Source organism: Ovis canadensis, chromosome 13 (genome assembly GCF_042477335.2).
Source record: "Ovis canadensis isolate MfBH-ARS-UI-01 breed Bighorn chromosome 13, ARS-UI_OviCan_v2, whole genome shotgun sequence".
Classification (NCBI taxonomy): domain Eukaryota; kingdom Metazoa; phylum Chordata; class Mammalia; order Artiodactyla; family Bovidae; genus Ovis; species Ovis canadensis.
In genome coordinates, this window is record NC_091257.1 from 72,411,541 (window position 1) to 72,438,119 (window position 26,579).

At 44.9% G+C, this 26,579-nt stretch overlaps 3 protein-coding genes across 3 annotated transcripts; 2 read left to right on the forward strand and 1 right to left on the reverse strand.

The window, feature by feature from the left end:
* Positions 1-1,685: 1,685 nt before the first annotated feature.
* Positions 1,686-11,352, forward strand: PRELID3B (PRELI domain containing 3B). The gene is made up of 6 exons (XM_069548198.1): positions 1,686-1,979; positions 5,699-5,867; positions 6,982-7,071; positions 7,621-7,691; positions 7,803-7,905; positions 9,383-11,352. Exons 1-6 carry the CDS (start codon positions 1,948-1,950, stop codon positions 9,500-9,502), a joined length of 585 nt encoding a protein of 194 aa, XP_069404299.1. The 5' UTR covers positions 1,686-1,947; the 3' UTR covers positions 9,503-11,352.
* A 550-nt stretch (positions 11,353-11,902) lies between these two features.
* ATP5F1E (ATP synthase F1 subunit epsilon) lies at positions 11,903-15,473 on the forward strand. Its single transcript, XM_070289261.1, has 3 exons — positions 11,903-12,072; positions 13,774-13,900; positions 15,321-15,473. The coding sequence occupies exons 1-2, from the start codon at positions 12,041-12,043 to the stop codon at positions 13,895-13,897; spliced, it is 156 nt and encodes a 51-aa protein (XP_070145362.1). The 5' UTR covers positions 11,903-12,040; the 3' UTR covers positions 13,898-13,900; positions 15,321-15,473.
* Positions 15,474-17,973: 2,500 nt separating this feature from the next.
* On the reverse strand, positions 17,974-26,031 carry TUBB1 (tubulin beta 1 class VI). The gene is made up of 4 exons (XM_069548197.1): positions 24,812-26,031; positions 21,895-22,003; positions 21,112-21,222; positions 17,974-20,976 (listed from the first exon to the last, which is right to left on the reverse strand). Exons 1-4 carry the CDS (start codon positions 24,866-24,868, stop codon positions 19,898-19,900), a joined length of 1,356 nt encoding a protein of 451 aa, XP_069404298.1. The 5' UTR covers positions 24,869-26,031; the 3' UTR covers positions 17,974-19,897.
* Between the last annotated feature and the right edge of the window lie 548 nt (positions 26,032-26,579).

Here is a 26,579-nt window from a genome sequence, read left to right on the forward strand (position 1 = left end):
TGGGTCCCAAACCAGTATTTTAAACACCCAGTGACATTAACTTTGCATCTTAATGGAGGCTGAGGCACTCTCAGCAGCTGATAAAGTATTACCTCCCCAAGACATCCCTCTAAGTACTATAGGTTTTGTTTTTAAAGTCCTGGGTACCACAAATTACACTTAGCAACTACCCAACCATATTATTTCCTTCCTGTCTAATGTAATTTTTCTGTTTCTTTTTATAAAGGACTTCGGCTATTTTAAAAAATTATCCCCACTCCTAAATTAACCTGACTTTTGTTTTTAACAATTGAATGAGCTAAGAACAAGAATGAGGCAGTGCTTCTAACTAGCTTCTAAGAAACTAGATGTAAACATTTTCCTACAGAGCCATCATTTAAAACAGTAAATTGTTCTATTAGCGGGTACAGGTTGTGGAGTGTGGTGGGGACCAGGAAGAGAGGACAAGCCACTGAAGGAGGCTCCTCTGTGGATGAAACCGCATGGCATTCCTTCCCACCAGCTCACCTCTTACTCAATCATTTATTCAACAAACAATGATTATGTAAGTACAGGGGGACTGCTGGACAAGTCTGGCAAGGCCCTCCCCATTAGGAGCTCACAGTCTAGTGGAAGCCAAACAGGTAAACTAGACAATTCCAGTAATTCATTCATTCCACGAAGAATTTTCATTTTTTAATAAATAACCATTGAGTCTTTACCGAGAATCATTATTGAGCAAGACAGGCAAGATCCTTGCACTCAAGAGCTTATGTTTGAGTGGAAGTTAAACAAACAAGATGATCTCAGAGTGAGAAGTGCTAAGAAAAATACAACAGGCTATGTAACAGGATCTAAGGCTAGAGGAACTGCCAAGCTGATGAAGGAGGGTGACGAATTATAAGAGCTCTCTGGGCGGGGGGATGGGGTGACACTTGAGCTGAGATCCATCCTTCAGCCCTGGGATTTCTTTGGAAGGAATGATGCTAAAGCTGAAACTCCAGTGCTTTGGCCACCTCATGCGAAGAGTTGACTCATTGGAAAAGACTAAGATGCTGGGAGGGATTGGGGGCAGGAGAAGAAGGGGACGACAGAGGATGAGATGGCTGGATGGCATCACTGACTCGCTGGTCGTGAGTATGAGTGAACTCCGGGAGTTGGTGATGGACAGGGAGGCCTGGCATGCTGCGATTCACGGGGTCGCAAAGAGTCGCACACGACTGAGAGACTGAACTGAACTGAACTGAGGAGGCTTTCCATCTCTTCCATGAGCACTCGTGCTTCCTAATCTAACCTAACACCCTCCTTCCACCAGACACTAATTGTGCTGCCTGATGTTAGCGTCTCCGGGTCTACCTTGCGTTACCTGCTCCCCGCCCAGGGGCAAAATCTCCGGAAGGCAGGTGCAATGGGATAGGAGATAGCAGGAAGCTCTTAATAGATCACCATGAACATTTGCTCAAACACACAGGCGCAGTCGGCGTAAGCCGCCAGACTGAACCAGTCAACAGGCCTCAGAACCCCAGCCAAGCACGGGCAGGGATGGAAAGGGGTGAGGCGACCTGCCTGCGCGCCGAAGAACCGGCTGTGCTGGGCCCAACTCTGCCCTGAAAACCGCGCTCCTGCCTACGCCCTCGAGGGGGCGGGCCGTAGGCCGTGTGCCGCGCCTGCGCAGTACAAAGCCCGCGCCTGCGGCCCCGAGCGCTGCCCTCGAACTGCGCCGGCGCGGTGCGCCTGGCGCTAAGGGGCGGGGCTCCGTTGCGCCGCGCGCAAGGCTGGGGCAAAACCCGGGCCGGGATAGGGCGTGGGGCAGCGCGTCGGGACGTCCCTCGCGTCGGGCCCGACGGCGCGTGCGCACTGGGTGGCCGGCTGGGCGGCTGAGGGGCGGGGCGGGGCGGGGGCAAGAGTGGCCTTTTTGCCTCATTTGTGCCCTAGCGCCGCCCGGACACCGTGCTGGCCGCCGACACCATGAAGATCTGGACTTCGGAGCACGTCTTTGAGTAAGTTTGGGGTAGGAGCAGGTTGGCGGGGGTCACGGGGCACCTGGGGGTAGGAGGGTAGTTTGGCCCCGGAGTCGCGGCGAGGCCCCGGCGCACCTCAAGAAGCTTCCGGGCGTCGGGCCTAGTGTGGGGAGCTGGGCCCGAGCGCCTCGGAGCCCGGGGCGTGGGGTCCAAGGTCACGACCCTGGGGACACCTCAGAAATGGGCTCCCAGGGGACACGGCCGGACGGGAGGGGACTGGGGATGGGGCCCTTGCGGCCTTCCTCTGGGGGACGCGCCCTCGGGTGGCAGGGGCGGCGCCGAACACGAGGTCCTTGACAGCCCCGTAGCCCCGAGAATCCGGGAGAAAGGCGTGGGCTGTCGAGATTCTGGTCGCCTCGCCACCTTCAGGTAGAGTTTCTTAACCTCGGAATGTGGATTTAGGGTGAGATCAGGGGACCAGGAAGTGGAACTTTTCCAGCAGCTTGTTGCTTTGAGGAATTGCAATTTATGGCCTTGGAATTGGAGTCCAAGGTACAGCCCTGACTCTGACAAGCTGTGTGACCTTGGGGGTTACCCTTTTCCGTCGTCTGAGACATGGAAGGTGACGGGTTGTCAGGGCCTGCCAGCACTGAGATGTCTTTGAGGCCATGTTCATTAACATCTCCTGGTTAAGGGGAAATGTTTACTAAGGAAAAAGGTCTTAAACCAGTTGGATGTTGGGAATTAAATTCTTTGCTGCTTCCACGATTCATTGTACAGAAGAACCATGCCTTGAATCACCTGTATCGTTTTTGCCTGAACAATTGTTGATCAATTATCTCATCACTGTTTATTGACTGATAATTTTTCCTCTCACCGGTTTGAAATGCCGCCTTCATCCTAAAACACTGCTGTCACTTATAATTTAATCCATTTCTGAGCTGTCTGCCCTATTTGACTGATCTTGCTGTTGTTGCCACACTGTTTTAATTTTTATAGCTTTGGTAGTATGTTTTAGTATGACCACTTGATTTAAAAACAAAACAACGTTTCTGAAGGCAATGTTAAAACAGGTTGTAGACTGTTTACATTCTTATCAAATCAGACACATGCAGGAGTTCGCTGGATCTTAGAAAGCAGAGAATGTTAGAATCGGAGGGAAGGTTTCTTTTCTCCCTAATGTTTACCATTTTTTAGGGGGGCGACCCTAAATTTGTAGTCTTTTTGATATTCTTTAACTAGGTCAAATTCTTCTACTCTGTTTGAACCATTAGGATCATGGGTGGTTTCTTCTTGGCAGTTTTCTTCTGGGTTTAAATGCTTAAGTTCTTTCCACTGTGGCATAACTTTCTTCCTTAACACTCTTCTCCCTAGGTTGTTCCCCACCCCTCCTCTCCACTCATTCTGCCCTTTTCTTTAATGTTTCCCTCTCTTTTTCTCCTTCAGTGTAAATGCTCAGTGAAATTCTGCTATTGGCCTTCTTGCATTTCATCAGAGATTCTTAATTTTTCTCTTGTTGCAGACTTCTCTGAAATTTGATGAAGGCTCTGAGACTCTGCTCCCAGAACATTGACATACTCACATAAATGCTCTGCATGTTCTGGGAGAAGCCCTGATTCTCCCCAGATAATCTGGACTTCTTGATCAAGGTTCCAGCTGATACATACTCATTTCCAGCAGCCAAATCTGTACCTAGGGCTCCAGCCTCTCTTGACCTTCAAATCCTTATTTTCAGGTTTCAGCAATGTGTCTCTGCTCCAGTGTTCTGTGGGCTTTTCACACTCAGCATCCCTGAAAATGAAGTTGTTTATCTCCGCTCTCAAGTTTTACACTTTCCCTGTGTTTCCCATCTTAAGGATGTTACTAACCAGCATCTAAGTCGTCTTAAATGACTTTCTGTGTCTTTCCCATCTTTGAGTTGCCAGACTTCCTTCTGAGGACTAGCATGTAGTTGGTATCTAGTTGAAGTCATTCATTGATTCTTACACCAAATATGAAAGCCCAGTAGGCACCAGGAGCTGTTCTTTGGATCGATTCCACTTTGGTAAATAATCAAGACATCATTGCTGCCTACAGTGAAGTGTTCCCATGTTTTATAGGTGAAAAAACTGGACAATTCACCAAGCCAGCACCAGTTCCACTGATTGACTGCCCTTTGGCACTATCTTTGGATGTCTTGCTGTGTGAAGTCTTTCACATGATTACATTAATTCAGTTAAAATGAATTTCTGGGAGATTGTTAATTGTAATATGTATCCTTTGTGATTTTTGAGCTAGACGTTTTTATAAAGCTAAGTCAACATCAGTGTTTTCAGGTTGGTCCAGAGAGGAGAGAAGTACTGAATTACAAATAACATACAACCATCCTGAAACCTTGCAATTGGTAATTTTTTAGAGGAGGTAGGGAAGAGATAAGTTCCAGGAAGCCAGCTATCCAGAGTCTCTGACTAGATGGAGACAGGGAAGGGCTCACTCATCTGATTCTCATTTTAGATAGTTTCCTTGGTAACAGTCAGAGTGCTTGGCCCCTATCACTTCTTTTTGTGGGGACTGTTTAGATTTGTGAAATAGCTTCGCTTGTATGCCTGCACTTAATGCTGAATAAGGCTTGAGATTAAAAATACAATGGGATTCATTTCTGTATAGTATAGCAAAAATGAAAGCATTAAGAGTAATGGTGGAGTGGGAAGGAGGTTCAAGAGAGAGGAGACATATATATACCTATGGCTGATGTATGGCAGAAACCAGCACAATATTGTAAAGCAATTATCCTTCATTAAAAGTAGATTTGTTTAAAAAAGAAAAATGGTATTGGTTGTCCAGGGTTTGGCAAAGCGAATGGAGTTGAGATTTTCCTTCTGTCCACAAAAAGTTATCAGGCTTAGTTCTCTGAAAAGTTGAAATAGATTAGTACCTATTTGTTTTGCTTTTAGAAAAATAAAAAGCCGTGCTGTGTTGTTTATCAGTAAGTGAAGTTTGAAACACCATCTCCAGATCTTATCTTTCCTTTCAGTGAAGACGTAGAATCAGTCACTTTTAATGTTCATTGTAATTAGTCAGAGGCTCACTTGAAAGGGGTATCTTTTGTATAAGTATATTGTTCAGGTAAGCTGTGAAGAGAACAAATGCACATTATGTTGTAAATCACCCAAGTACATGTGTCTTTCCAGAAATATAAAGATGCTGCAAGTTCCATGATGATGCTGTTGCCATCTTAATCCTTCATAAGCAAAGGCTGATGAAGAGAGACTATTAGAAAATGGCACATTAGGAGTACCTTAGAAAACAAACAGTATATTGAGTGACCTTTTCAAAACAGATGTCAGAACCACTCCTTGGAGGAAAGTGAAGAATAAAAGATTGGCTGGAGGGGTCACGATTATTTATTACATTATTAGAGGCAAGTACATGTTTAATATGAATCAGTGATTCTTAGAAACAAAATTTACATGTGAGAGGATACTGGTGAGTGGAAAATATGACTCAGGAAACTACTGGAGTGTTCTATAGGTTATTTTAACCTTGCAGGCATCAGCTGTGACACATAGCCTATGTACTGAAAAAAAGACTGAAATCTGTATGTGTTCATAATGTAGACTGAGTCCCCTGAAATCATCTTACGGTCAACATTTCAGAAAATAATATTCCATAAGCAAATTAAGTAAACTTTAATTCTAAGGAATAATTTGATGAGTTATATAAATGGTTTAATTTATATGCATGTTGCTAAAGGTTTGATTTTTGATTCGTGTCTGCAGCCATCCATGGGAAACCGTTACAACAGCTGCAATGCAGAAATACCCAAACCCTATGAATCCGAGTGTGGTTGGAGTTGATGTACTGGACAGACACATAGATCCCTCTGGAAAGTTGCACAGCCATAGACTTCTCAGCACAGAGTGGGGACTGCCTTCCATTGTGAAATCTGTAAGTGTGCCTTTGTTCCTGAAGCAATGTGACTGCTGTAGAGAAGTTTTCTAAACCACATTATAATTTCAGATAGGTGGTGGGAGCCGATTCTGAATGTCATTTTTGCATCAGTTCAAATTGTATTATAATAAACTTGAGTTATGAGTGTATAATGAATTGGAAATATTATTACAGTCTTCATGAAGTCACCTGATAAAACCTTCTAAAGGAAGCCAGCTAATGCTCTGTGATCTGAAAGTTTTATTCTGCTTTTCCTACCTTGCCAACAGCTTGAGCTATGGCAGCTGGGATTTGGTGGTGGTGGTGAGCGGGCAGCTGCTGGGGTCAGTGGTGGTGTGACGTTAAGTGAGGCATAATCTCAGTTTGCCGTGGCCATGTTTGTTCCAAGATCTGGTGCTTCTGTCTGTACATTGGAAAATGTAATTCTATGTTCTTTCAAGGGAGCAGGTTTTAGGGATCCAGTCTATCATGATGGGAGAGAATCCTAGTATAAGGACCAAGTTATCTGTAGAAACTCTCTTCATAGAAGGTGGGCCCACGCAGAAAACAAAAGTACATGTTTTTCACCAGGAATGTGCTAATTGCTTCCTTTGTACGAACTACTGCACTAGATGATGTGGACAAAGAAGTGAGCAGGGTTGGGATGGGCGTGGGGTCAGAGCGTGGGAGTGCCCCTGGATGTGCCGTGTTACCTTTGTTGTGAAGTGGCTGGTTTTCTGCCTGCAGAGTAGAGCCACCACATCCTCCCCCTTGGACTGCACCAGGGAAACCCTGACAGACACTCTGAAGCTCTCCTTTCTCTCCATGTTTCCCGAATGTCAGGCTCACTGCTCCACGTCAACCTTGGCAGTTTCCGCAGCCTGCCTTGTCCTGCATACGTTCTCAGCTGGCTGGTGGCTAAATTGTCTCTGCAGAGGGTTTTTGTGTCTGGGAGTCTCATCTTCTCCTTTAAGTGGGCCTCCTTTCTGATCTTTGTCTCATTCCTTGTGTTTTTTTATGAAAACACATTTTTGGTTCAAAATACTAACACATCTTTACCTACAAATAAAATATTGATAACACTAGTTAAGAAATCCCCCTCTGATCACTAATTCCAAATGTTTTTACTTAGATTATTGGTGCAGCAAGAACCAAAACGTATGTGCAAGAACATTCTGTAGTGGATCCCATAGAGAAAACAATGGAACTTAAATCTACAAATGTAAGTAACTACCCAGCTTAGTTTTTTCTTCTCTTGTGGTGGTGGTAGTGGTTTAGTCACTAAGTTGTGTCCAACTCTTGCAACCCCATGGACTGTAGCCTGCCCGGCTCCTCTGTCCATGGGATTCTCCAGGCAAGAATACTGGAGTGGGTTGCCATTTCCTTCTCCGTTCCCTCTTGTAGTTGATATAAAAGTGGACATACACTCTTCAGCCTGGTCTAAGAAATTCGTACTCAGATGCTGGACCGACTCTGCCTGTTTGCAGCCTCAGTGCTCTAATGAGCCTGCCTGTTGCTTTCTAGGAGATAGCACTCAATAAAATGAATTTGGAATCAGTGTATATTATTACTATTATGGTGCTTTTGTCAAGTTTATTACTTTTTTAATAAAAAGCAATGAATATTGAAAACTTCTATTTACATAGTAATATCAAAGTGGTTTATAAGCTGTTTTGCATATTTACCTAGCAGGATTTTGGTTTGTGAGTTAATTTGGGAAATGTTTTTAATCTTGATTCCCAACATTATTTGACTTTTTTTAATTCTGTAGATTTCATTTACAAATATGGTTTCAGTAGATGAGAGACTTATATACAAACCACATCCTCAAGACCCAGAAAAGTAAGTGAAAAGTATTTTAACAAGCTTATTTTACAATATATTTTAATTTTTCTTAAGTATGAAAGATGAAAATTAGTCATCCTGAAGCTATGCGAATGTGTTTTGTTCTAGAACTATTTTGACTCAAGAAGCCATAATTACTGTGAAAGGAGTCAGTCTCGGCAGTTACCTTGAAGGGCTGATGGCAAGTACGATATCATCAAATGCTAATAAAGTAAGTAAGGCTGCTCTCACTTAATGTCGGGGGTGGGGTACAGGCTTGTGGGATCTTAGTTGCCCAGGCCCCCTGTAATGGAAGCACAGAGTCTTAACCGCTGGGTCACCTGGGAAGTCCCTCCCTGCTTGCTCTTCTTCCTGGGTCATTTCTTAGAAGAGCTGTCCTTGTGAGCTGCCTGAGCCACTGCAATGTGATGCCATGTGGGCTGTTACTGGGGTCTAGTTTGTTTGGGTTCACATTCCACCTGTAACTCTGACCAGCCTTTCATCTTGGGCAGTTAACTAAGTGAGCCTTTCTCTGCCTGAGTTTCCTATCTGTGAAGTGAAGACTAATTACCCACCTTTCAGGGTTGGGTGTGAAGAGTAAATGAGTTGTCATGGGAAATCTGTGGCTGGGGGCCCAGTACTTGGGGACAGGGGGAGGCAAAGATGTGTGTTACTGTTTAAAGCATAGATTCTCAGCCTGTTTCTCATTATCATCTCCCTTCACCCCCAGATCCACTGTAGATATTTTCTCCTAACTATCCCCACCCTGAGAAATTATTTAATGCCAAACATTATGCCTACAGATGCAGAGATATATGGGTCTGCATCCGTGCTTTGTACGTTAAAAAAAGTGAGATTTTTCCCCACTACCCCCCAACTAATTTTTGCCCCGTTGAGAATGTATGATTTAAAATAAAGTAAGTTTAGAGAAAGAGATGCCTAATGCACTGTTTTATAACGTGTAATATCATTCAGCAGTCCAAAGATATTCATAGATGCCTTCTCTATGTCAGGCAGAGTGCTAGGCTAGACTGGGGACACAGCGGGGAGCAAAACAAACGTGGTGCCTGCCCTCGTGGAACTAAGAGGAAGGCGACATTAATCATACAACACGGCATTAGGAAAGGAAAAGTACAGAAAGGTACGAGAGTGCTTCATGAGTGCTGAGTAAGTGGTGTTGCTGCTGAGTTCTGAGCGAGGGGTGGGTAGGCCGTGAGGGGTCTGCTAGGGAGTGGTCCAGGTGGAGCAGCTGCATGTGCAAAGGTCCCAAGGCCAGAAGCAGTCAGTGCTCCTCATTCTGTCCCTCAGGGAAGTGCACAGAGTGCCAGGAGAGAGGGGTTGGAGAGGAAGTTAGACCAGAGCCTCGGACAGGAATTTGGTGTAAAATATGGACATAAAAAGAGAAATGGAGCTTGACCTCACCATCAGAAGAGGGACCGTTCTAATCATAAAGTAAAACATCACTATCATTAATTGTAGATTCTTTTTAGAACATCTTTTGAAAACAAAAACCAGTTTTAGATCAAGCCAGTTTCTCAAAGCATTTGATATTTGGTAAATAACATTAAAGAAGAAAATACAAAGAGAAAAACTATCCTAGTGAGGTTTAGTTATGCTTGTTCCGCCCATTGTGACTTCCTGATGTACTACTTATGCATGCCTTTGCCCTCACTTGGTATCAGTAAACATACTGGATTTTTTTTTTTAAGGGCCGAGAAGCAATGGAGTGGGTAATACATAAATTAAATGCTGAAATTGAAGAGCTGACAGCTTCAGCAAGAGGAAGCATACGGACACCAATGGCAGCAGCAGCGTTTGTGGAGAAATGATAATGGAGGTGGATAGATGGCACCCAGTTCCCCAGGTCTCTACAAGCTGGCAGTATATTTATTTGTTATTTAAAAAATACAACTCTATTTTAGGTAGAATTTTTTTTTTTTAATAAGCTTAAGAAAAGCTATGTGACTTGATCAAACAGAGGTTCAGGGTTTCTAAATAAAAGGGATCAGCTGAAATTAGTATTGTCTGAAATGACTGATTTTGAGGATTCCAGTATTTATGCAAAATTTTAAGTTTTTTGAAAAGTATGCTTGGAAATTGCTATTGGCTGATGAAACCTCCTTAAGGTAGAATTTTAGAGCTTTTCATGCATTCGAACTTTACCTGGCTTTGGACCAACCGCAGAACCAAGCAGAGCCCCTTCTGCATACGCACGACTGCCCTGCTGCGGTAAACTTGGAGAGCTTCCATGAGGGAACTCACTTTTAAAGGAGAAACTATCGTTTTAAAAAGACATTAATTGTATGAAATAATTTGCTCTGCTATAAACCGTTAAAAATCACAATGCTTAAATTTCATACTCAAATGACATTTTTTGGAGTAAAAATTATCACGAAAGTAATGACTCCAACAAAAGTACATTTTATTGTGTTATAAAGAGTACTGTACTGATTGCCAAAGTTTTGTAACTTAGTAAAGGTATTACCTTCCTTGGATTTGTACTTTATGATTTAGTATGCTGTATCGTGGGCTGGTTATGTTAACTGAAAAAATAAAGTCATTACCAGAATTTTGCAGCGCTCTAAACTTAAACAGAAGAACAGCTGTTCATATCTTTTAGCATTTCACATTTGCCTAACTTATAAATTGCCATGTGTCAAAATCATGGTTCTGTAATTGCTAAAGCATGATATGTCAGGTTATTTGCATATAATTACTTTGTGAAGTAATTATGACCACAAAACATCTTTGTTACCTGAAAAGCTGTACATCATTTGAAATTACTCAAATGATGTCTTGATCTGAAGCATAAATCCCAGGGACTTAATGTTTTTAATAACACTGTGTCACTGCGGGGGATGGGGGTGGTGGAGAAGAAAAAATAATAGGGTGGGGAAAAAAAAAAGCATTGGCCTAAAGCACCCTATGAACTGCTTTGCAGCTTTTATTTATAGGAAATCCTTGCTCTGGATGAACAGTCCAATATGTGTCTTTTGTAGCAGGCAATTAATTATCAACCACTAAGGAAGAATAACTATGATCCTTGGAATTGTTGCATACAGAGTACTGTTATTAAATGGTGATGAGCTCTTGCTTTTATTTCACAGTACTTAATGCTACAAACTTAGTCAGTTTTCCTACAAAAGAAACCAGTTAATATAGGTACATAAACCACAAAAATCGTATACCAATTTAAAAACTAGTGTTTTTCTACTTAAAATACTGTTTAGCTTGAGGCTATTTGTAAAAGCACATTAAAGCCAATAAGGTTTTTTATCATTTTTATATTTTTTACAATTCGAATAACATTTCAACTAAACAAAACATTGCTAAATATTGATATTTAATAAATTACCTTGTATAATTTCTGAAAATTATACTTGTTCTGGAAAGTGTCAGAATAGCCTAATGATAAAAAGATTTCTAAACAAAATGTTATCCTAACATTTTTAATTCTAATAATTGTATAAATTTTTATTTTCCAGTGTAGTTACTTTTAGTAAAGTAGCTGGTAGTTAATGGCTTTTACCTGTTAAAATAAGCATTTGAGAGGACTGGAATACTGGTGTTCGTGGGTTAGAATTAAGGCTCTCAGACTGTGTAGCATATTTTTTAATATTAAAGGTGGATCTTATATGAATTAAGAAACGTCCTGTTAATAAAAACTTCCTTTTAACTATGATGTTTTTCCTGATTATAATTTCTTTCTAATAACTGCAAGGAGTAAAAGAAGTGTTTTATCCTTGTGAGAATCCGCCTAATGCCACGTGCTGGAGCCGGCTCAGCGCCCAAGGTTTAGATTCTAGGTTGGTCGGTCCACCCTCCGGTGTCCGGTCTGCTTCCCCGGCCGGACTCTGCTGCCCGGTCTGGTTACCCACCCTGGGCCAGCCTGAAACCCCAGAACTGTCGAGGGTCGGCTCCCCATGGTTAACTGTTAACTCGGGACGGTCGTGCTGGCGCGTCGTCAAGGTCCGGACCCGGCTGTCGGGTCCAGGGGTGGGAAAGGGGTGGCGCGCCCAGAACACCGGCCTCGACGCGGTTCAGAGTCCCGCGCTCCCGGAGCCACGCGGTCACGCCTCCCCTCTAGCCCCGCCAAGGCTACTACGGAAACCCACGGGGCACACCTGCACTGGCAACCGCAGCATGGGTCGCGCGCCCCTATTGGCTCACGGCGCTGGGAGCATTCTGCGACGAGGCGGTGAGGCCGTCCGGGAAGGCGGGGCGGGACAGGAGGAGGCGGGACTGGCAGGCTCGGAGCACCGCCCCTTCCGCTTCTCAGACCTGACCTTCCGGCAGTCGGGCCGCGCGCTGAACCGACATTGATAGGTCTTCGCGATTCGGCCCGACGCGGCCCCTCTCGCGACATCATGGTGGCGTACTGGCGACAGGCTGGACTCAGGTAGGCCCAGGCCTCGGGAAGGGCGGACCTCTGGGGCACGGGGAGGTACGGGGCGGCCCGGGGTCGGAGGTCACGCCGGGCACTTCGCGGATGGGGGTCGGCCCGGCGAGTGAGGTCCCAAGATGGCGGCCTGCGAACGCTGGGCCAGGGTCACGGCCACCGGGGCCCAAGCACTTGCCGGCACTTGCCGAGTGTCGCCGAGCACCTGCGTGCCCCCAGGAGCGCCCTCGACAAGTGCCATGTCTTCTCAAGGACGGCGCTTCTCACCCGCGCGGCCTTTGGCCTTTGAATTGGACTCAGTTGAGGTTCTGGAAGTAACAGAGCTCGAGAGAGCGGAGGGGTTCTCTGGGTGTAACCACGGTCACCGTAGCTGGCGTTTCTTCCTAGAATCATTAAAAACTAACTCCTGTTGTCAGGTTTATCGGTAAAACGGGTGAAAGCCCTTGATAAGGTGTAAAGAGCTCTGCCACAGGTGAGGGGTGGCTCCTGGGAAGCCAGAATATGGAACACACTGGAGGCCATGGTTTCTGATGAGATGGAGAAACCGTGGATCTAGGTGTCACACCTGGTTTCTTTGCCCGTACACCCGATTGAGCTGCTCACCTGGCTCAGGTTAACACAGTTTGTTACTTGATTAGACTAAGTAGCACCTCCTAATGGTGACCTATGGGTATGTGACTGGGCAACCCAAGAGTTTCCTGATTTTCAAGGTCGAGGCAGAGTTCTGTAAGATTGAAGGCATGATGGTCCCCCTCAGAGGCAGCACCTACCACGAGATAGGTGGGGCAGTCCTGCTCATCTCACTTGGTCTTTCATCCTCCCAGCCACCAGTGGGACAAATACTGTATCCTTGTGCTTTGTCCTGTTGTTTTTACAGGTGAGCAAATTAGACAAAAAGATGCAAAGATCACCAATTCCTAGGAGTGGAAGCAAGAATCTGAACTCCTATCTCTGGTCCCCCCAAAAACAAACCTGAAAACATGAGAAAATAGTCAGCAGCAAACTCCCCTTCCTGTTTTCAAAGAGTGTTAAAAGTGAGCTTACAGCTCCTGGAAAATAAGGTGTTGATGGAAGTCCCATGTAGCAAACAGGAAGCAGGCTGTGAGATACTTTGCTTGAATTGATAATGTTCTCCAAGGGCCTCTCAGTTTAACTTAGAAACTTTGATTGGAAAGTTATTTTCAGTGGCAGACTTGTGAATCAGAATCCAGTATTCTGAGGAAAACCTTTAAATAATCAGAAGTAGAGCTCTTTTCATTCAAAGTAGGTGTGTTTTTTTCCTCTTTTAATTATGTATGCTTTATCTTATAAGAATAACAAAAGACAAAATGTTGAATCAAATGGGAAAAAGTACAGTCATGTTATACCCTCCGTTAACAATTTAGGGCTGTGCTGTGGGTTTTTCCCTCTAATAAATCTATGCATCTTTAGTTCAAATTAATATGTAGTGAAGAGAAAACAGTGCAGAGAAAAATAAAAAATCTTCCATTCTAATACCAGTGAAGGCTTTGATACATTTCTTTCTGGTCTTATTTCTCTTTGTGTATATTCCTTTTGCATCAGTCATGTATTTTAAAGTTCAGTTCTACAATAATGTACAACAAAACCGAAAGTATAGGCAGGAAAACAAAAGCACAGTCACACAACCAGTCTTGCTGGATCATTGATTATTAGCTTTCTTGCTCTCTCATTTCCTCCCAGCTACATCCGATACTCCCAGATCTGTGCAAAAGCAGTCAGAGATGCACTGAAGACCGAATTCAAAGCAAACGCCATGAAGACTTCTGGCAGCAGCATAAAAATTGTGAAAGTGAAAAAGGAATAATCTGTAAGTTATTGATAACATTTAGAAAAAGTTGCACCATAAGTTTTTAGAAAGCTTTTAAAAAGCAAATTTCAGCTTTCTGAAATAACTGTCCATGTTTGGTCAGTTGGTACATTTAGAGTTAGTGGGATGATAATTTGAGGCATACAGGTTGTAGAAGTCCCATGGCTTAATCAAAGAATGTCATTGGGAGGCCCTCACAAGCAGAAGTAATTGCCACGTTGATTTTCAGTTCATTTAGCGAAGCTTAGGTAAAGAGCCATCGGCCTTCTTACTTTAATTAAACCTGTTTCATTTGTCTACACAAAATCAAATAATTCGGAGGATAAACTCCCAACTTTTATAATTGTTATTGGAGTTATGTAACTCCTTCAGAAGCTTGAAAAATTACACTTCTTTGAGAGTTTATTTTCCCCACATCTGCTAGTGTTCTCAAGCATAAGGGCTGCCAGTACAGGCAAGGGTCCTGATTTCTTATCAAGCATTAAAATCATCAAGACCCTGCAGTGAATACTATTTTGCTAAATTTATTATGGTTTCAGAGCTTGGTTCATTTCACCTCTGATGTTGGCATTGCAAAGTAAGACAGTTTCGTACAGTTGATAAGTTCAAACTACTAAAGTGATTTGATCTCTAAACCACTTTCTTGACATTATTATTTCAAAGATAAAGTGAGGCAAATTACCAGAGGGATGTTTTTCAGATTTAATTTTCTTGTTTTGCTTTAAAAAAAAAAAGCTTCAGATCCGCAGTAGCCAGGAAATGTAATAAATATTAATCCTTTGGCAGCTTGTGGTTATGAGCAATTTTACTTATTGGAACTGTCTCCCCCAAGCATTCTTTGTTTTCATTTTAAATTAGTAAATATTTTATTACAAGTCTGGAGATGCGGTGTTTTGAATTGAGCCCTGTTTCTGTTGGGACTCTCTGTCTAATCTCATCATTCTGAGGAATGAGAGCTTTAGGTTGGGTTGTTTTTGTTTTAACAGTGAGCTAACTGAGAAAAATCACCCCACCTCTGCCTGCAGCATGGCCAATCCAAACCCTGCATCGAATGCCCTCAACCTTGCGATGTCCTTGGGGCCAGGAAGTAGGGTTTGGCTCAGTAAACAGCACAGTGACCATTGTCTATACCTCATACAGGGAATGAGCCCCCACTGCCTCAACATCTTCTAAAGGCAGAGTGTTTCTTAACTGTGGGGAGAGTGTTTGGCTTTACTTAGCAGGGAAGTGTTTGGCTAGGGCCTCTCACGTGAACCCACACTTTTTACATCTGAGAGCCAAGGTTTATCACCAGCCGAGTGAACTGAAGCTGCAGTCGTATTGTACAGCTCATTGTAAGGAAGTTATTTCCCCTATTTGTGTTGGATTTTTAAGAAAACATAAAAGGACCAACAACTTGGATTTTCTCTTTTCCTTCTAGACCCTGAGTACAGCCTGAATGCTGCATGTTCAAGGTGAAGCTGTGGGCACATATTATAGCAGATTGGAAACCATCTCCCTTCATGGAAAAAAAACAATACCTGTCTTCTTCATAGATTGGCAATGCCAGTAAATTAAAGTACAGTTCCCTCTAGCTGTTGGCTTTTGATTTCTGTCAGACTTCTTTATGGGAGCCATCTGCCCAGCTGAGGAATATGATAAAGGGAGAACAGGGACTTGTTGTCCATCCAGTGGCTAGCACTCCGAGCTGCAGGGGGCATGGGTTTGATCCCTGGTTGGGGAACAAAGATCCCACAGCCACCAAAAAAAAAAACCCAAAAAGTTAAAGGAAGAAGAGATGTCATATCTAGTGACCAAAGGGATCCAGGAGACATTTTGAAAATGTCTCAAAATAGTGCTCTTTTTCATGACATTAACTGACAGAATTGGGCTCTGTCATCAAAGCTGTCTTACTGCTTATCTTCAAATTGCAGACATCATGTCAGAGCTAGTGGCCAGGGGTGGGGGAGGGGAGGTGGGTTGTCTGCTGGCCTCATCCTCCTTTGCAGGCACCCGTCGTATCCACGTGATGCCACTTAGCCAGTAGGCTAAGTGAGAATGATTATTAAAAGCATAGATTAGAAGACAAAATACTAAATCATAGTATTCATTTCTTATCATGCACTTCAAACCTATAGAGGAGTACTTTTAATGTTGAAATTATCAAGCACAAAATACCTTTCACTTTGTCTTATAAATGAACTTTTATATCCTGGGAGTGTTTCTCATAGGAAACTAGACAAAACCACTCATTAACTTGCTTATGGAGTTGATGGCTGAGCTGACATGAAAGTCTAAGGCTCTGGACTGCAGGTCTCGGGCGTGATCATGACAGCCGTCCGCTGTACTTTTGGGGGTATTTCATTTACCCTTTAAATACTTAAAGATAAGAATTGTGGCAAGTGCAGTGTTTCTCTTTCTTTGAAACTTGAAAGCACTTGGCTAAGTAAGATCCCACTGCTGAGTGACAAACCACTTCTGGAAGATGGAGAAATACAGCTGGACAGGAAATTTTGAAACACTTCAGCTTTTGCCCCAGGAACAGCTCTCACCTTGGTACTTAAGCTCACTGTATAATTTATCAGGGCCACTCAGCCACGCTGAGGACGAGCCCAAGAGAACACTTTTGTTCTTGGCTTCTGGAGAGGACTTCCTGCCCCAGACTCTTGACCTGTATGTAAGTTTTATCTCTTTCTCGGCACAGGGCACACAAAGAGGAGCGGGGGTGCTGAACAGAAGCAGCTTAGGAGCCCCTTGAGCCCTGTGCCTGAGGCTTTTGTCCTGAGCTTTTGAAGTCAGAGCCCCTCAGTTGTCATGCTTCAGTCCCCACAATTAAGGTACCAGGAGGCATCTTTCATTACTGGGACAGAAACAAATGACTCACAAGGCCATGGGGCCTCTGATACCAGACGAATAAAGTAACTGATAGGCAAAGGGCTGAATCATTTCCAGCCAAGTTAATTAGAGATAAGTCATTTTATTCAGGAGGCAGATGGAATAATTAGAGTCGAGACTTAGGGACAGGCCTTGTGATAAGGAAAGGATTAAAGTTAACTGAGTAAAGGACAGATTCACTGCTCAGTAGAGACTCTCTGCAGTTCTTTCTCCATGATTAAAAAAATCCTGAACTGTTACCATGAGGCCCTGCATCACGCCCCACTGGGTAGCTGGCAGGACCACTGTGTCCAGAATACCAGGGGGCCTGGTCAGATCAAGTTGTGGGTATTTCACTAACCACCTGCGTGACTTGTGAGGGATTCAGTCTCCTCATTCAAACAAGGTTCTTGTGTGTGAAGTGAAGGAATCAAACACGCTCTAAAATCCTGAGTCTACCATCTCAGTCTCAAGACAGACCAATGTTGCTATAACCACTGTACAGCTAAAGGAAGAGGCCCTTCAAAATTGGGACAGATTTCTTTTGGTTTTATTTTTGTTGCTTTTTTTTAAAATCTATATCTACTTAGCTCAGCTGATAAAGAATCTGCCTGCAATGCAGGAGTGAAAGTGAAAAGTCGCTCAGTCGTGTCCGACTCTTTGCAACCCTGTGGACTGTAGCCCACCAGGCTTCTCCATCCATGGGATTCTCCAGGCAAGAATACTGGAGTGGGTTGCCATTTCCTTCAGGGGATCTTCCCGACCCAGGGATTGAACCCAGGTCTCCGGTGTTGCAGGCAGATGCTTTAACCTCTGAGCCACCAGGGAAGCCAATGCAGGAGACCCCGGTTCAATTCCTGGGATGAGAAGATCCCCTGGAGAACAGATAGGCTACTGCTCTGCAGTATTCTTAGACTTCCCCTGGTGGCTCACCTGGTAAAGAATCTGCCTGCAATAGGAGAGACCTGGGCTTGATCCCTGGGTTGGGAAGATCCCCTGGAGAGGAACAGCTACCCACTCCAGTATTCTGGCCTGGAGAATTCCATAGACATGGAGTCACAAAGAGTCAGAAGTGAAAGTGAGCAATTTTCACTTTACCATACAAAAGATTAGGATAGTGGGATGCATTTTGAAATATTTTTAACTACTCAACATTAAGTCTGGGCAGTTAGGCTCCAAGAAAAGGAATTTATTTAGTCTGAAATAAAGCAATTTAGCCATTTAAAATTGAATTTCTTTGTACTTTAATGATTACTATTGAGCAAACAAAAATCTTTATAGTAATATAAATCAGCAGGGTTTTTGTTTTTTGTGTTTTTTTTTTTTACTTTAGATCTGTATCCTTTCCTGCATCTATTGAATGGCCTTTTTAGATTTGAGAAAGTGAAAAAAGTGCCAGAGGAAGCATGTGTATAAATTCTTACGTAATCACAAGTTATAAGTCTTTTTAGCATCTAAAGAAGTTATGAACTCAAGTAACTCAGGGGCAGTTTCTTATTAAATCTGCTTTTGATTTTGGTGCTTTTTGAACCACAAGTAGAAAGTGTTTAAAACTTTATTTTTTTTTAATTCTGTAGATAAAAGGCATGTCATGATACAAACATCGAGAGAATTTTTCTCTTGGTGCATATTTTGGTTATTTCCTCGTGATATGCATGTGAAGAGAGTGAAGTTTCTCAAAATGAGCTACTATCACCCATCCACTGGCTTCCCTATTACTGCAGGTTACAAAGCAAATAGGAGATGAAAACCCAGTTGCCTGCAAGTAAATAGTTCCTCCCATCACTGGCTGCCCATGGATCCAATTGGATAACTCCGTGGTAATTCTAGAAAGCCATTAAAACCCTTCGGGCACTGGATGGGATGGCAGTGCAATATGTCAGAAATAGGTAAACTGTAATTAAGAAGTTATGGATGATTTGATCACGCTCTTGTGTATTTGGTCCTGTTGTAATGTGAACAGATTAAAATCGTGTAATGGCTAAAGCAAACATTTATGGCAACTTCTGCAAATTAATCTGAACTGTAAAAGTTCCCTAATGAGACAGTGTCCTCCATAACCTCTAAGGACACTACAGCCACTGCTGCTTAATTCCTCCGTTCCAGTGGTCCCTGGGCGTGCATGTGCCCTTTCTAAAGAGCAGAGTGCCTGCAGAGCCCTTTCAGGAGGGTTTCTGCATTCAAATGAAAAGGGCATTTCAAAATAGCCTTTACGAGAAGAACCAAAGATGATGAATGAATTCCCAGAATCAAACATTAATAAGAAACTTTAAAGTATCTACATATATGTTAAGAGCTAGTTATACAGGGCACTTCCCTGGTGGACCAGTGGTTAAGACGCTAAGCTCTCAGTGCAAGGCATGCAGCTTCAGTTCCTGGACTGGGAACTAAAGAGCCCACATGCTGCACAGCACAGCCAATTTAAAAACATTTTTAAAAGGTGGCTATTCAGACATAAAGATCAGAAGACTGGAGTCATTTTGTGGGGCTTTTTGCCTGGGTATTTTTTGGGGAAGGACTGCCACTTTCCTCTCCTCCCTTGTCCCTTTTGTAGTTGGTACGCTGAAGTGTACACACAATCTCCACAATTTACTAGTGGTCACTGACTCCCGTTTTCCTGTGTGGCTCCCAAACACCAAGCAGTCACCTGATTTTCCTGGAGGTCAGCAGGTGTGAACAAGTGGGCAGCAGGCCATACATTAAGAGAGAACCTACAGTGAGAGCCTTAACAGTCCCGAGATGCCAACAAGTACAGATCCCCAGGCACTTACCAGGGTAGCTAATGCCTATACAACTTAACCTCACCTGCAGGGGTTCCCCCACCCCATCCACGCAGTCCATCTCCACACACAGCAAGTAGCCAAATCAGATCTTTAAACAAAGGGAGCACTTTACAGTTAATTCACCTGCCTATTAAAAAGAATAAAACCAAGCTTGTGCACAGAATACCACACTCAAGACCCTAGTGCCTGTCAGTACTTCCCCACCCCCCACCCCCTGAAGTCCCCCATCAAAGCTAAGGCTGAGTGGCTGCAGGTGGGTCTCTGTGTTGCACTACAGAACCAGCCTGCCATCCCGGGGAGGGTGACTTGCTCATCCTAATAGCGCTCCAGTGGAGCCAGCCTCAGGCAGGGCCTCTGGCAGTTAATGTTCCTTATCTGCCGGTTCCACTTCTGTTTCTGCCCCCACCTCCTCCTTCTCTTCCACATCCGCTCTGGCATCTTGAAACTGTTGGTATTCGGACACCAAATCCTGGATGTCACTCTCAGCTTCAGCAAACTCGTTGATGTCCATCCCCTCACCGGTGTACCAGTGCACGAAGGCCTTTCTCTTGAACATGGCCGAGAAGTGCTCGGAAATCCTGCCGAACAGCTCCTGGATGGCTGTGTTGTTGCCGATGAAGGTGGCCGCCATGCTCAGCCCCCGGGGTGGGATGTCGCACACGGCCACCTTGACGTTGTTGGGGATCCACTCCACGAAGCAGCTGCTGTTCCTGGTCTGCACGTTGAGCAGCTGCTCATCCACCTCCTTCGTGGACATCCGGCCCCGGAAGATGCAGGCCACGGTGAGGTAGCGGCCGCGGCGGGGGTCGCAGGCGGCCATGGTGTTGCGGGCGTCAAACATCTGCTGGGTGAGCTCGGCCACGGTCAGCGCGCGGTACTGCTGGCTGCCCTGGGCCGTGAGCGGCGCAAAGCCGGGCATGAAAAAGTGCAGGCGCGGGAAGGGCACCATGTTCACGGCCAGCTTGCGCAGGTCAGCGTTGAGCTGGCCCGGGAAGCGCAGAGAGGTAGTGATGCCGCTCATGGTGAGGGACACCAGGTGGTTGAGGTCCCCGTAGGTGGGAGTGCTGAGCCGCAGCGTGCGGAAGCAGATGTCGTAGAGCGCCTCGTTGTCGATGCAGAAGCAGGCGTCGGAGTTGAGCACAAGCTGGTGCAGCGCCAGCACGGCATTGTAGGGCTCCACCACAGTGTCTGACACCTTTGGTGAGGGCATCACGCTGAACGAGTTCAGGATGCGGTCAGGGTACTCCTCACGGATCTTGCCCAGCAGCAGAGTGCCCATCCCCGACCCCGTGCCCCCGCCCAGTGAATGCACTAGCTGGAAGCCCTGCAGGCAGTCGCAGCCCTCGGCCTCGGCACGCATCACGTCCAGCACGCTGTCCACCAGCTCGGCGCCCTCCGTGTAGAAGCCCTTCGCCCAGTTGTTACCGGCCCCAGAGTTACCTGTGGACACAGGGGACTCGGTCACACCCCTCCCTCCCCGACCCCCCCAGGATCGGGCATGGGGGCTGGGGAGGATGCGCACCTCCAGGAGGCGCTCTTGCTCTCTCCCCGGTGGAACCTTCCAGAAAAACCTACCGTGGACAAAGCTGTCGGGTTGGAAGAGGGCCCCCACTCGGCTGGATCGGATGCTGTCCATGGTCCCGGGTTCCAGATCCACCAAGACTGCTCGGGGCACGTATTTCTTACCTGCATAGAAAGATACGAAGTTAGCAAACTTCTAACTTGTTTTTCTGAAGGTTCATGTTTCATCAAAGTACAACCTGGGTGAGGGGGAAAGTCCTTCCAGAAAGTGTCTTGGGTAGAAAGACTGGCAGTGATAGCTTGGACCCTGACAACAATCATAGACATCTGTAAAAAGCTTCAGAAATCACTTCTTCCGTCATTGTCCATTTTGTTTGTTCTCTTGCCAGTGATGAGGATTTTGTTCCTATTGGAACTGACTCTACTTTTTATTTAAAAACCAGAAAGGGAAGGTTCCCTGGCTGTGCAGTGGTTAGGACTCTGCAGTCTCACTGCCCAGGGCCCAGGTTCAATCCCTGGACCAGGAACTGAGATCCCACAAGCCACATAGCATGGCCAAAAAAAAAAAAAAAAATTTAATAAAATAACTAATTAAAAAATAAAAACCAGAAGAGGAAGATAAGGGAAAAAATAAAATAATAAAAACCAGAAAGGAAGGTCAGGGTCTAAACAGTCTGTGTTGGCAGCATGGCCCTCCAGTGACCAGAGACAGCCTTGCCAGGGCTATCCTCTGTAGCTCTCAGAACATCACCTGCCTGTCCCTCTGGTCTCACAGGCCCTCCTGTCTCTGCTGTGTCCCCGGGGCTGGTGACCGAGGCCAACAGTGCGGTGTCTTACCATGGGCCTCATTGTAGTACACGCTGATCCTCTCCAGCTGCAGAGCGCTGTCCCCGCAGTAGCTCCCGGCCCAGTCTATCCCATGCTCCTCTCCAATCACCTCCCAGAACTGAAAGCAGAAGGAGAGAAGGTCAGTGTCCAGAGGGATCCCGCTGAAGGCCAGGTTGGAGCCGGCAGATTGAGCAGAAAGACAGGAAGCAAGGGCTCTGGGTCTGCTTTCCTCCCTGAGATTTATCTTTGGGGCCCTTTTCCCACCTGCCCACCCCTTCCTAAATTTATGCTTTGTCCCTGTTGCTAGCCATGAAGATGAAGACTGCGTTTTATATCCACCGAACTGCTTCAATACAATGTCAACACATAAAATGTCAAATTGGATTTTGTTATTATGAAATTCAGGCCCTCATGTACATTAATGCTGTTCTTTTAGAATTTCCATCAGACAGTGTATCTCTAGTTCGGCCTTACAATGCATCCAGCTAGCAGAGTATAGATCCCATTAAGTGAAAATAAACTGAATTCTTTTCTGACTACACGATAACATCTCATTTCACTTTGCGGATTTATTTTCATGCAGTTTTTCCCAAAAGCCCATCAAGAGGACACCTATGCATGATTTTAAACAGTGCGCATTTTGGATGATCAGATATGAGCTCAATTCAAAATTATGCATAGCCATTTTCTGGTAACTATTTGAAACATATTATACCTTCAGTCACATACACATATTATTCATATAGATATGTGCCAGGCTTTTATGGATAGTTACTGAAATGGCCCCTTTTCATTACCCTGGAGAAGCATGAATATACATGAAAATGTATTCATTTATGTTCAATCCCCAAGGCTGTTTTTCCAACCACATTTGTGAATGATAGCTCTGCTTCAGCCTTGATCTTATTAATATAAGACTCTGTTTTATAGTAAATTATCAGCAGAAAAAAAAGAGTTGTCTGAAACCACAAATTAAATGTCTCGAGTATACTTATGGATGATTCACATTGCTATATGGCAGAAACCAACACAACACTGTAAAGCAATTACCCTCCAATTAAAAGTTTTTTAAATACCAAAAAATAAAATCAGGAGTGAGACTAACAAAAAAATATGTCCTAAAAGTTCTCATGGCCCCAGATAATAAGTTTTTGCTGGGTCTTTAACCACTAGGCAGCACATTTCTGGACCCAGAGCTGAGACCCTGCCTAGACCCTGCACTCTCTGCCTGGATCCTATCTTCATCTTATCTTCCAACTTCAGAGCAGTAGGAGCCCATGCCTCCCTTCTCTCTGTGTTTTAATTTTGAACGTCTTATCATTCCAGCAAGGAAGGATGACATCTTCCTTGTAAGCAGTCATTTTCTTTGCCCCTGGTTTTAAACACCTGTATTAAAAGACTTTCATTTTTCCCATAGCTGCATTAGTTACAGTAGCCAAAATTTGGAAACAATCCAGATGCCCATGGACAGATGACTGAATAAACAAACGTGATCTATCTATACAGATGGATTGTTATTCAGCCTTAAAAAGGAAGGAAATTCTGACATGTGCTACAACAGGGAGGGACCCCAAGGACACTATGCTAAGTGAAATAGGCCACTCACAAAAGGCCAAATAGTGTTATATGTTCGTGAAATTCATAGAGACAGAAAGTAGAATAGCGTGCCAGGAGCAAGGGAGAGGAATGGGGAGGCCTTGTTTAATGGTGTGCACCACATTTCAGTTGCAAGAAAAAAGCATTTTAAATTCAGTTTTTCAAGAAAAGCATTTTGGAGATTGGAGGCATGACAGTGTGAATGTACTTAACACTACTGAAGTAGATACTTAAACATGGTTACGGATGGTAAATTTTACATCATCTTATCACATATAAACTTTCAAGTTGTAATGCAATAAAGTTTTTAATGCAATTCATACTAGTAGAAGTAATTTCAAAATAGTAAAGAGAATAATCAGACAGCTGTTTCATAGTAGAACTGATCACTTTAAAATTAGAGTTAAGAGGGCTGCCCTGGTGGTCCAGTGGTTAAGAATCCACCTTGCAATGCAAGGAACACTGACTCAATCCCTAGTCTGGGAGGATCCCACATACCATGGAGCAACTAAGCCTGTGAGCCACAACTACTGAAGCCCAGGCTCCCAAGAGCCCATCCTCTGAAACAAGAGAAGCCACTGCAATGAGAAGCTTCCCCCCGTCCAGCCCGACTGCAATGAAGAATAGCCACCACTGGACACAACTAGAGAAAACCATGTGCAGCAGCAAAGACCCACCACAGCCAAAAATAAATAAATCTTTAAAAAAATAAAGTTAAAAAAACTTAGACTTGGAGGTATTGGGCTCTGGTATCTGTTTTTTAGCATTGGTCAATAGAACCAAGTACTTTTTAGAAAAATGTGATGGAGGAGGAGAAAAACTTATTTATATCACAAAGGATATATTTTAATTATTTCTGCTGCTGAACTCCCCAAATTTTAGGTTTACCACTTTGATTTTTGGTTGCATTCAAAATAAAATAGTTGTTGATCTTTTTTAACTGGAACATAAATACAGGAGGGGAGGGAAAGCTATCTTAGTGATAGAGTGGAAAAATTTTCCCAAGAAATTTTGGAAAACTATTTTGAGACAAAATCACTGGTTTTAGATATGAATGCGAAGGTGATCAAAGTAAAAATGATTGACAGGTGTTTTATACACACAGAACTGTCCACAGAATTAACAGGAGTTAGATTTACCCTTTAAGCCTTTTCCTATGCCCTCGGTCTCTTTAACTACTACAGGTGTCATTTGACATCAGTAAGTCAGACACTGGGCAAGTGCATGGATCTGCTGGGCCCAGGTCCTCCCTGCTACCTTAGGGGCTTTTCTGAGCTGGCTATGCTGTGGATCATGGACAGGCCAACACTAGTAACTGGACATTCCTTACCTTGGCTCCAATCTGGTTGCCACACTGGCCAATCTGGATGTGTACGATCTCACGCATCCTTGCTCGGTGCCCAAGGATCAGACCTGCTGGAACGAGTCCCCAGTCTGGGAGAGCTGCTGGTAACTGCCACAAGCCTTACACAACTCTGGTCGTCGCAGTGACAAGACCCACTGACCAGGCTGCCTCCCGCAGTGACCCACGGGTGTGTCCAGCCTGGAGGCCCAGCCCCTGCCCCTCTCTGCTCTGTCATCCTTGTAAAGGGGGAGTTCTTCCTCTCCCAGCACAGAATATTGCCCGATCATTTCCTAGAGTTCAAGACCAAAGGCTGCTGTTGTGTGCGGTGCCTGTAAGACTGGCAATAGGCCTCGGCATTGCGTGGTGGGCTCTGGGCACTGGCTCTGGGCTCCCAGTCGGTCAGACTCCTAGCTCTCTGGGGCGACCCAGACCACCTCCAGAGACCTTTCCCACCCAAGCCAGTTGTATTATTAGAAATCCTGTTGTCTAAATGCATCGCATGACAGATGGACCCACAAATTCCAGAGTATGAAGTGGCTTCACTACAGCCATGCATACAACCAATTAGACATCGCCCCACCCTCCCTCTAGAACTTGCCATGGCTCCCTCGTCTTCAGCTGTGCTTTGTCTAAAAGCCATTGATGGCACTGAGGTGGAACATGGATGGACAGTTCTTATTTTTATGTTACATATTCTAATGTTAATAGGAAAAAAAAAACTTGCTAAGTCCTTCAGTCATGTCCAATTCTTTGCAACCCTATGGACTGTAGCCCACCAGGATCCTCTGTCCATGAGGATTCTCCAGGCAAGAATACTGGAGTGGGTTGCCATGCCCTTCTCCAGGGGATTTTCCCGACCCAGGGATTGAACCTAGTCTCTTATGTCCCCAGAGGTTCTTTACCACTAGCGCCACGTGGGAAGCCCAATAGTAAAATGATAATAAGAGAAAGTCTGCTTTTTCAACTTGGCCAAATTTGTATGGGTGACATGTTCTTGGGAGTTTGGGAAATCAGAGTGGAGACGTAAGATCTAAACTCTCCAGCTTGCCATCAAGGCCTTTGCTAACCTGGCTCCAGGCTTCCATCTCAGCACCCCCTCCAGACTTTGGTCCTGCGTGGTCAGGGTTCTGGAATATTCCCTCCTCCACACTGGGCCGTGGGGTTTTCAGCCCACAACTGCTCTCTCCCAGTACATTGTTCATACTGGCGGTCACTCGCCCCTCCCTGACATGACAAGGCTCCTTTTAACGTAAAAGCCTGTGACTGCCCCACCCACCTTTCTGCCCAGGACACAGCCTGGTGCCCGTTTGCACCGGCACCCCCCCCCAACTCTGCTCTGTTGCCCCTTTGCTCTCAGCATGGGGGTCTCACTGACTTTGGTTCCTTTACCAAACGATGAAGTCCCTCAGACCCAGAGTCCCAGCCACATTTGCCTGACACCCAGTGAGGGCCAGCCACACAGGAGATGCTCAGCCCCGCGCTCCCAGCAAACCAGGCTCACCACCAGCCCGCTGCCCATCACCTCTCACCCTGCAAGCCCCAGCCTGACCATCAGCTCCTAAACTGTGTGCCTTCCTACAGGCCTGGGGAGACCCCGATGTGAGGTCAGTGACATGAGCAGGGAAGTTATCCACAGTGGACTTTCTGGGGAAAATAGTCTCCAGTCCTCCCAGGAGTTCAACCACAGAGCCAAGAGCTGAGGTGAACACTGGGAGGGAGACCCACAGGTGTGGAAGAAGGATTTCATCGCTTG

What these genes read in the sequence shown, in the direction of transcription:
- PRELID3B (XM_069548198.1), top strand. Translation starts at nt 1,948, where the DNA reads ATGAAGATCTGGACTTCGGAGCACGTCTTTGA. An exon ending in TGGAACTTAAATCTACAAAT is followed by an intron (nt 7,072 to 7,620) that starts GTAAGTAACTAC and finishes TTAATTCTGTAG; the next exon opens with ATTTCATTTACAAATATGGT. An exon ending in CATCCTCAAGACCCAGAAAA is followed by an intron (nt 7,692 to 7,802) that starts GTAAGTGAAAAG and finishes GTTTTGTTCTAG; the next exon opens with AACTATTTTGACTCAAGAAG.
- ATP5F1E (XM_070289261.1), top strand. Translation starts at nt 12,041, where the DNA reads ATGGTGGCGTACTGGCGACAGGCTGGACTCAG. An exon ending in TGGCGACAGGCTGGACTCAG is followed by an intron (nt 12,073 to 13,773) that starts GTAGGCCCAGGC and finishes ATTTCCTCCCAG; the next exon opens with CTACATCCGATACTCCCAGA.
- TUBB1 (XM_069548197.1), bottom strand. Translation starts at nt 24,868, where the DNA reads ATGCGTGAGATCGTACACATCCAGATTGGCCAGTGTGGCAACCAGATT. An exon ending in GCAACCAGATTGGAGCCAAG is followed by an intron (nt 22,004 to 24,811) that starts GTAAGGAATGTC and finishes TTCTGCTTTCAG; the next exon opens with TTCTGGGAGGTGATTGGAGA. An exon ending in GTACTACAATGAGGCCCATG is followed by an intron (nt 21,223 to 21,894) that starts GTAAGACACCGC and finishes CTTTCTATGCAG; the next exon opens with GTAAGAAATACGTGCCCCGA.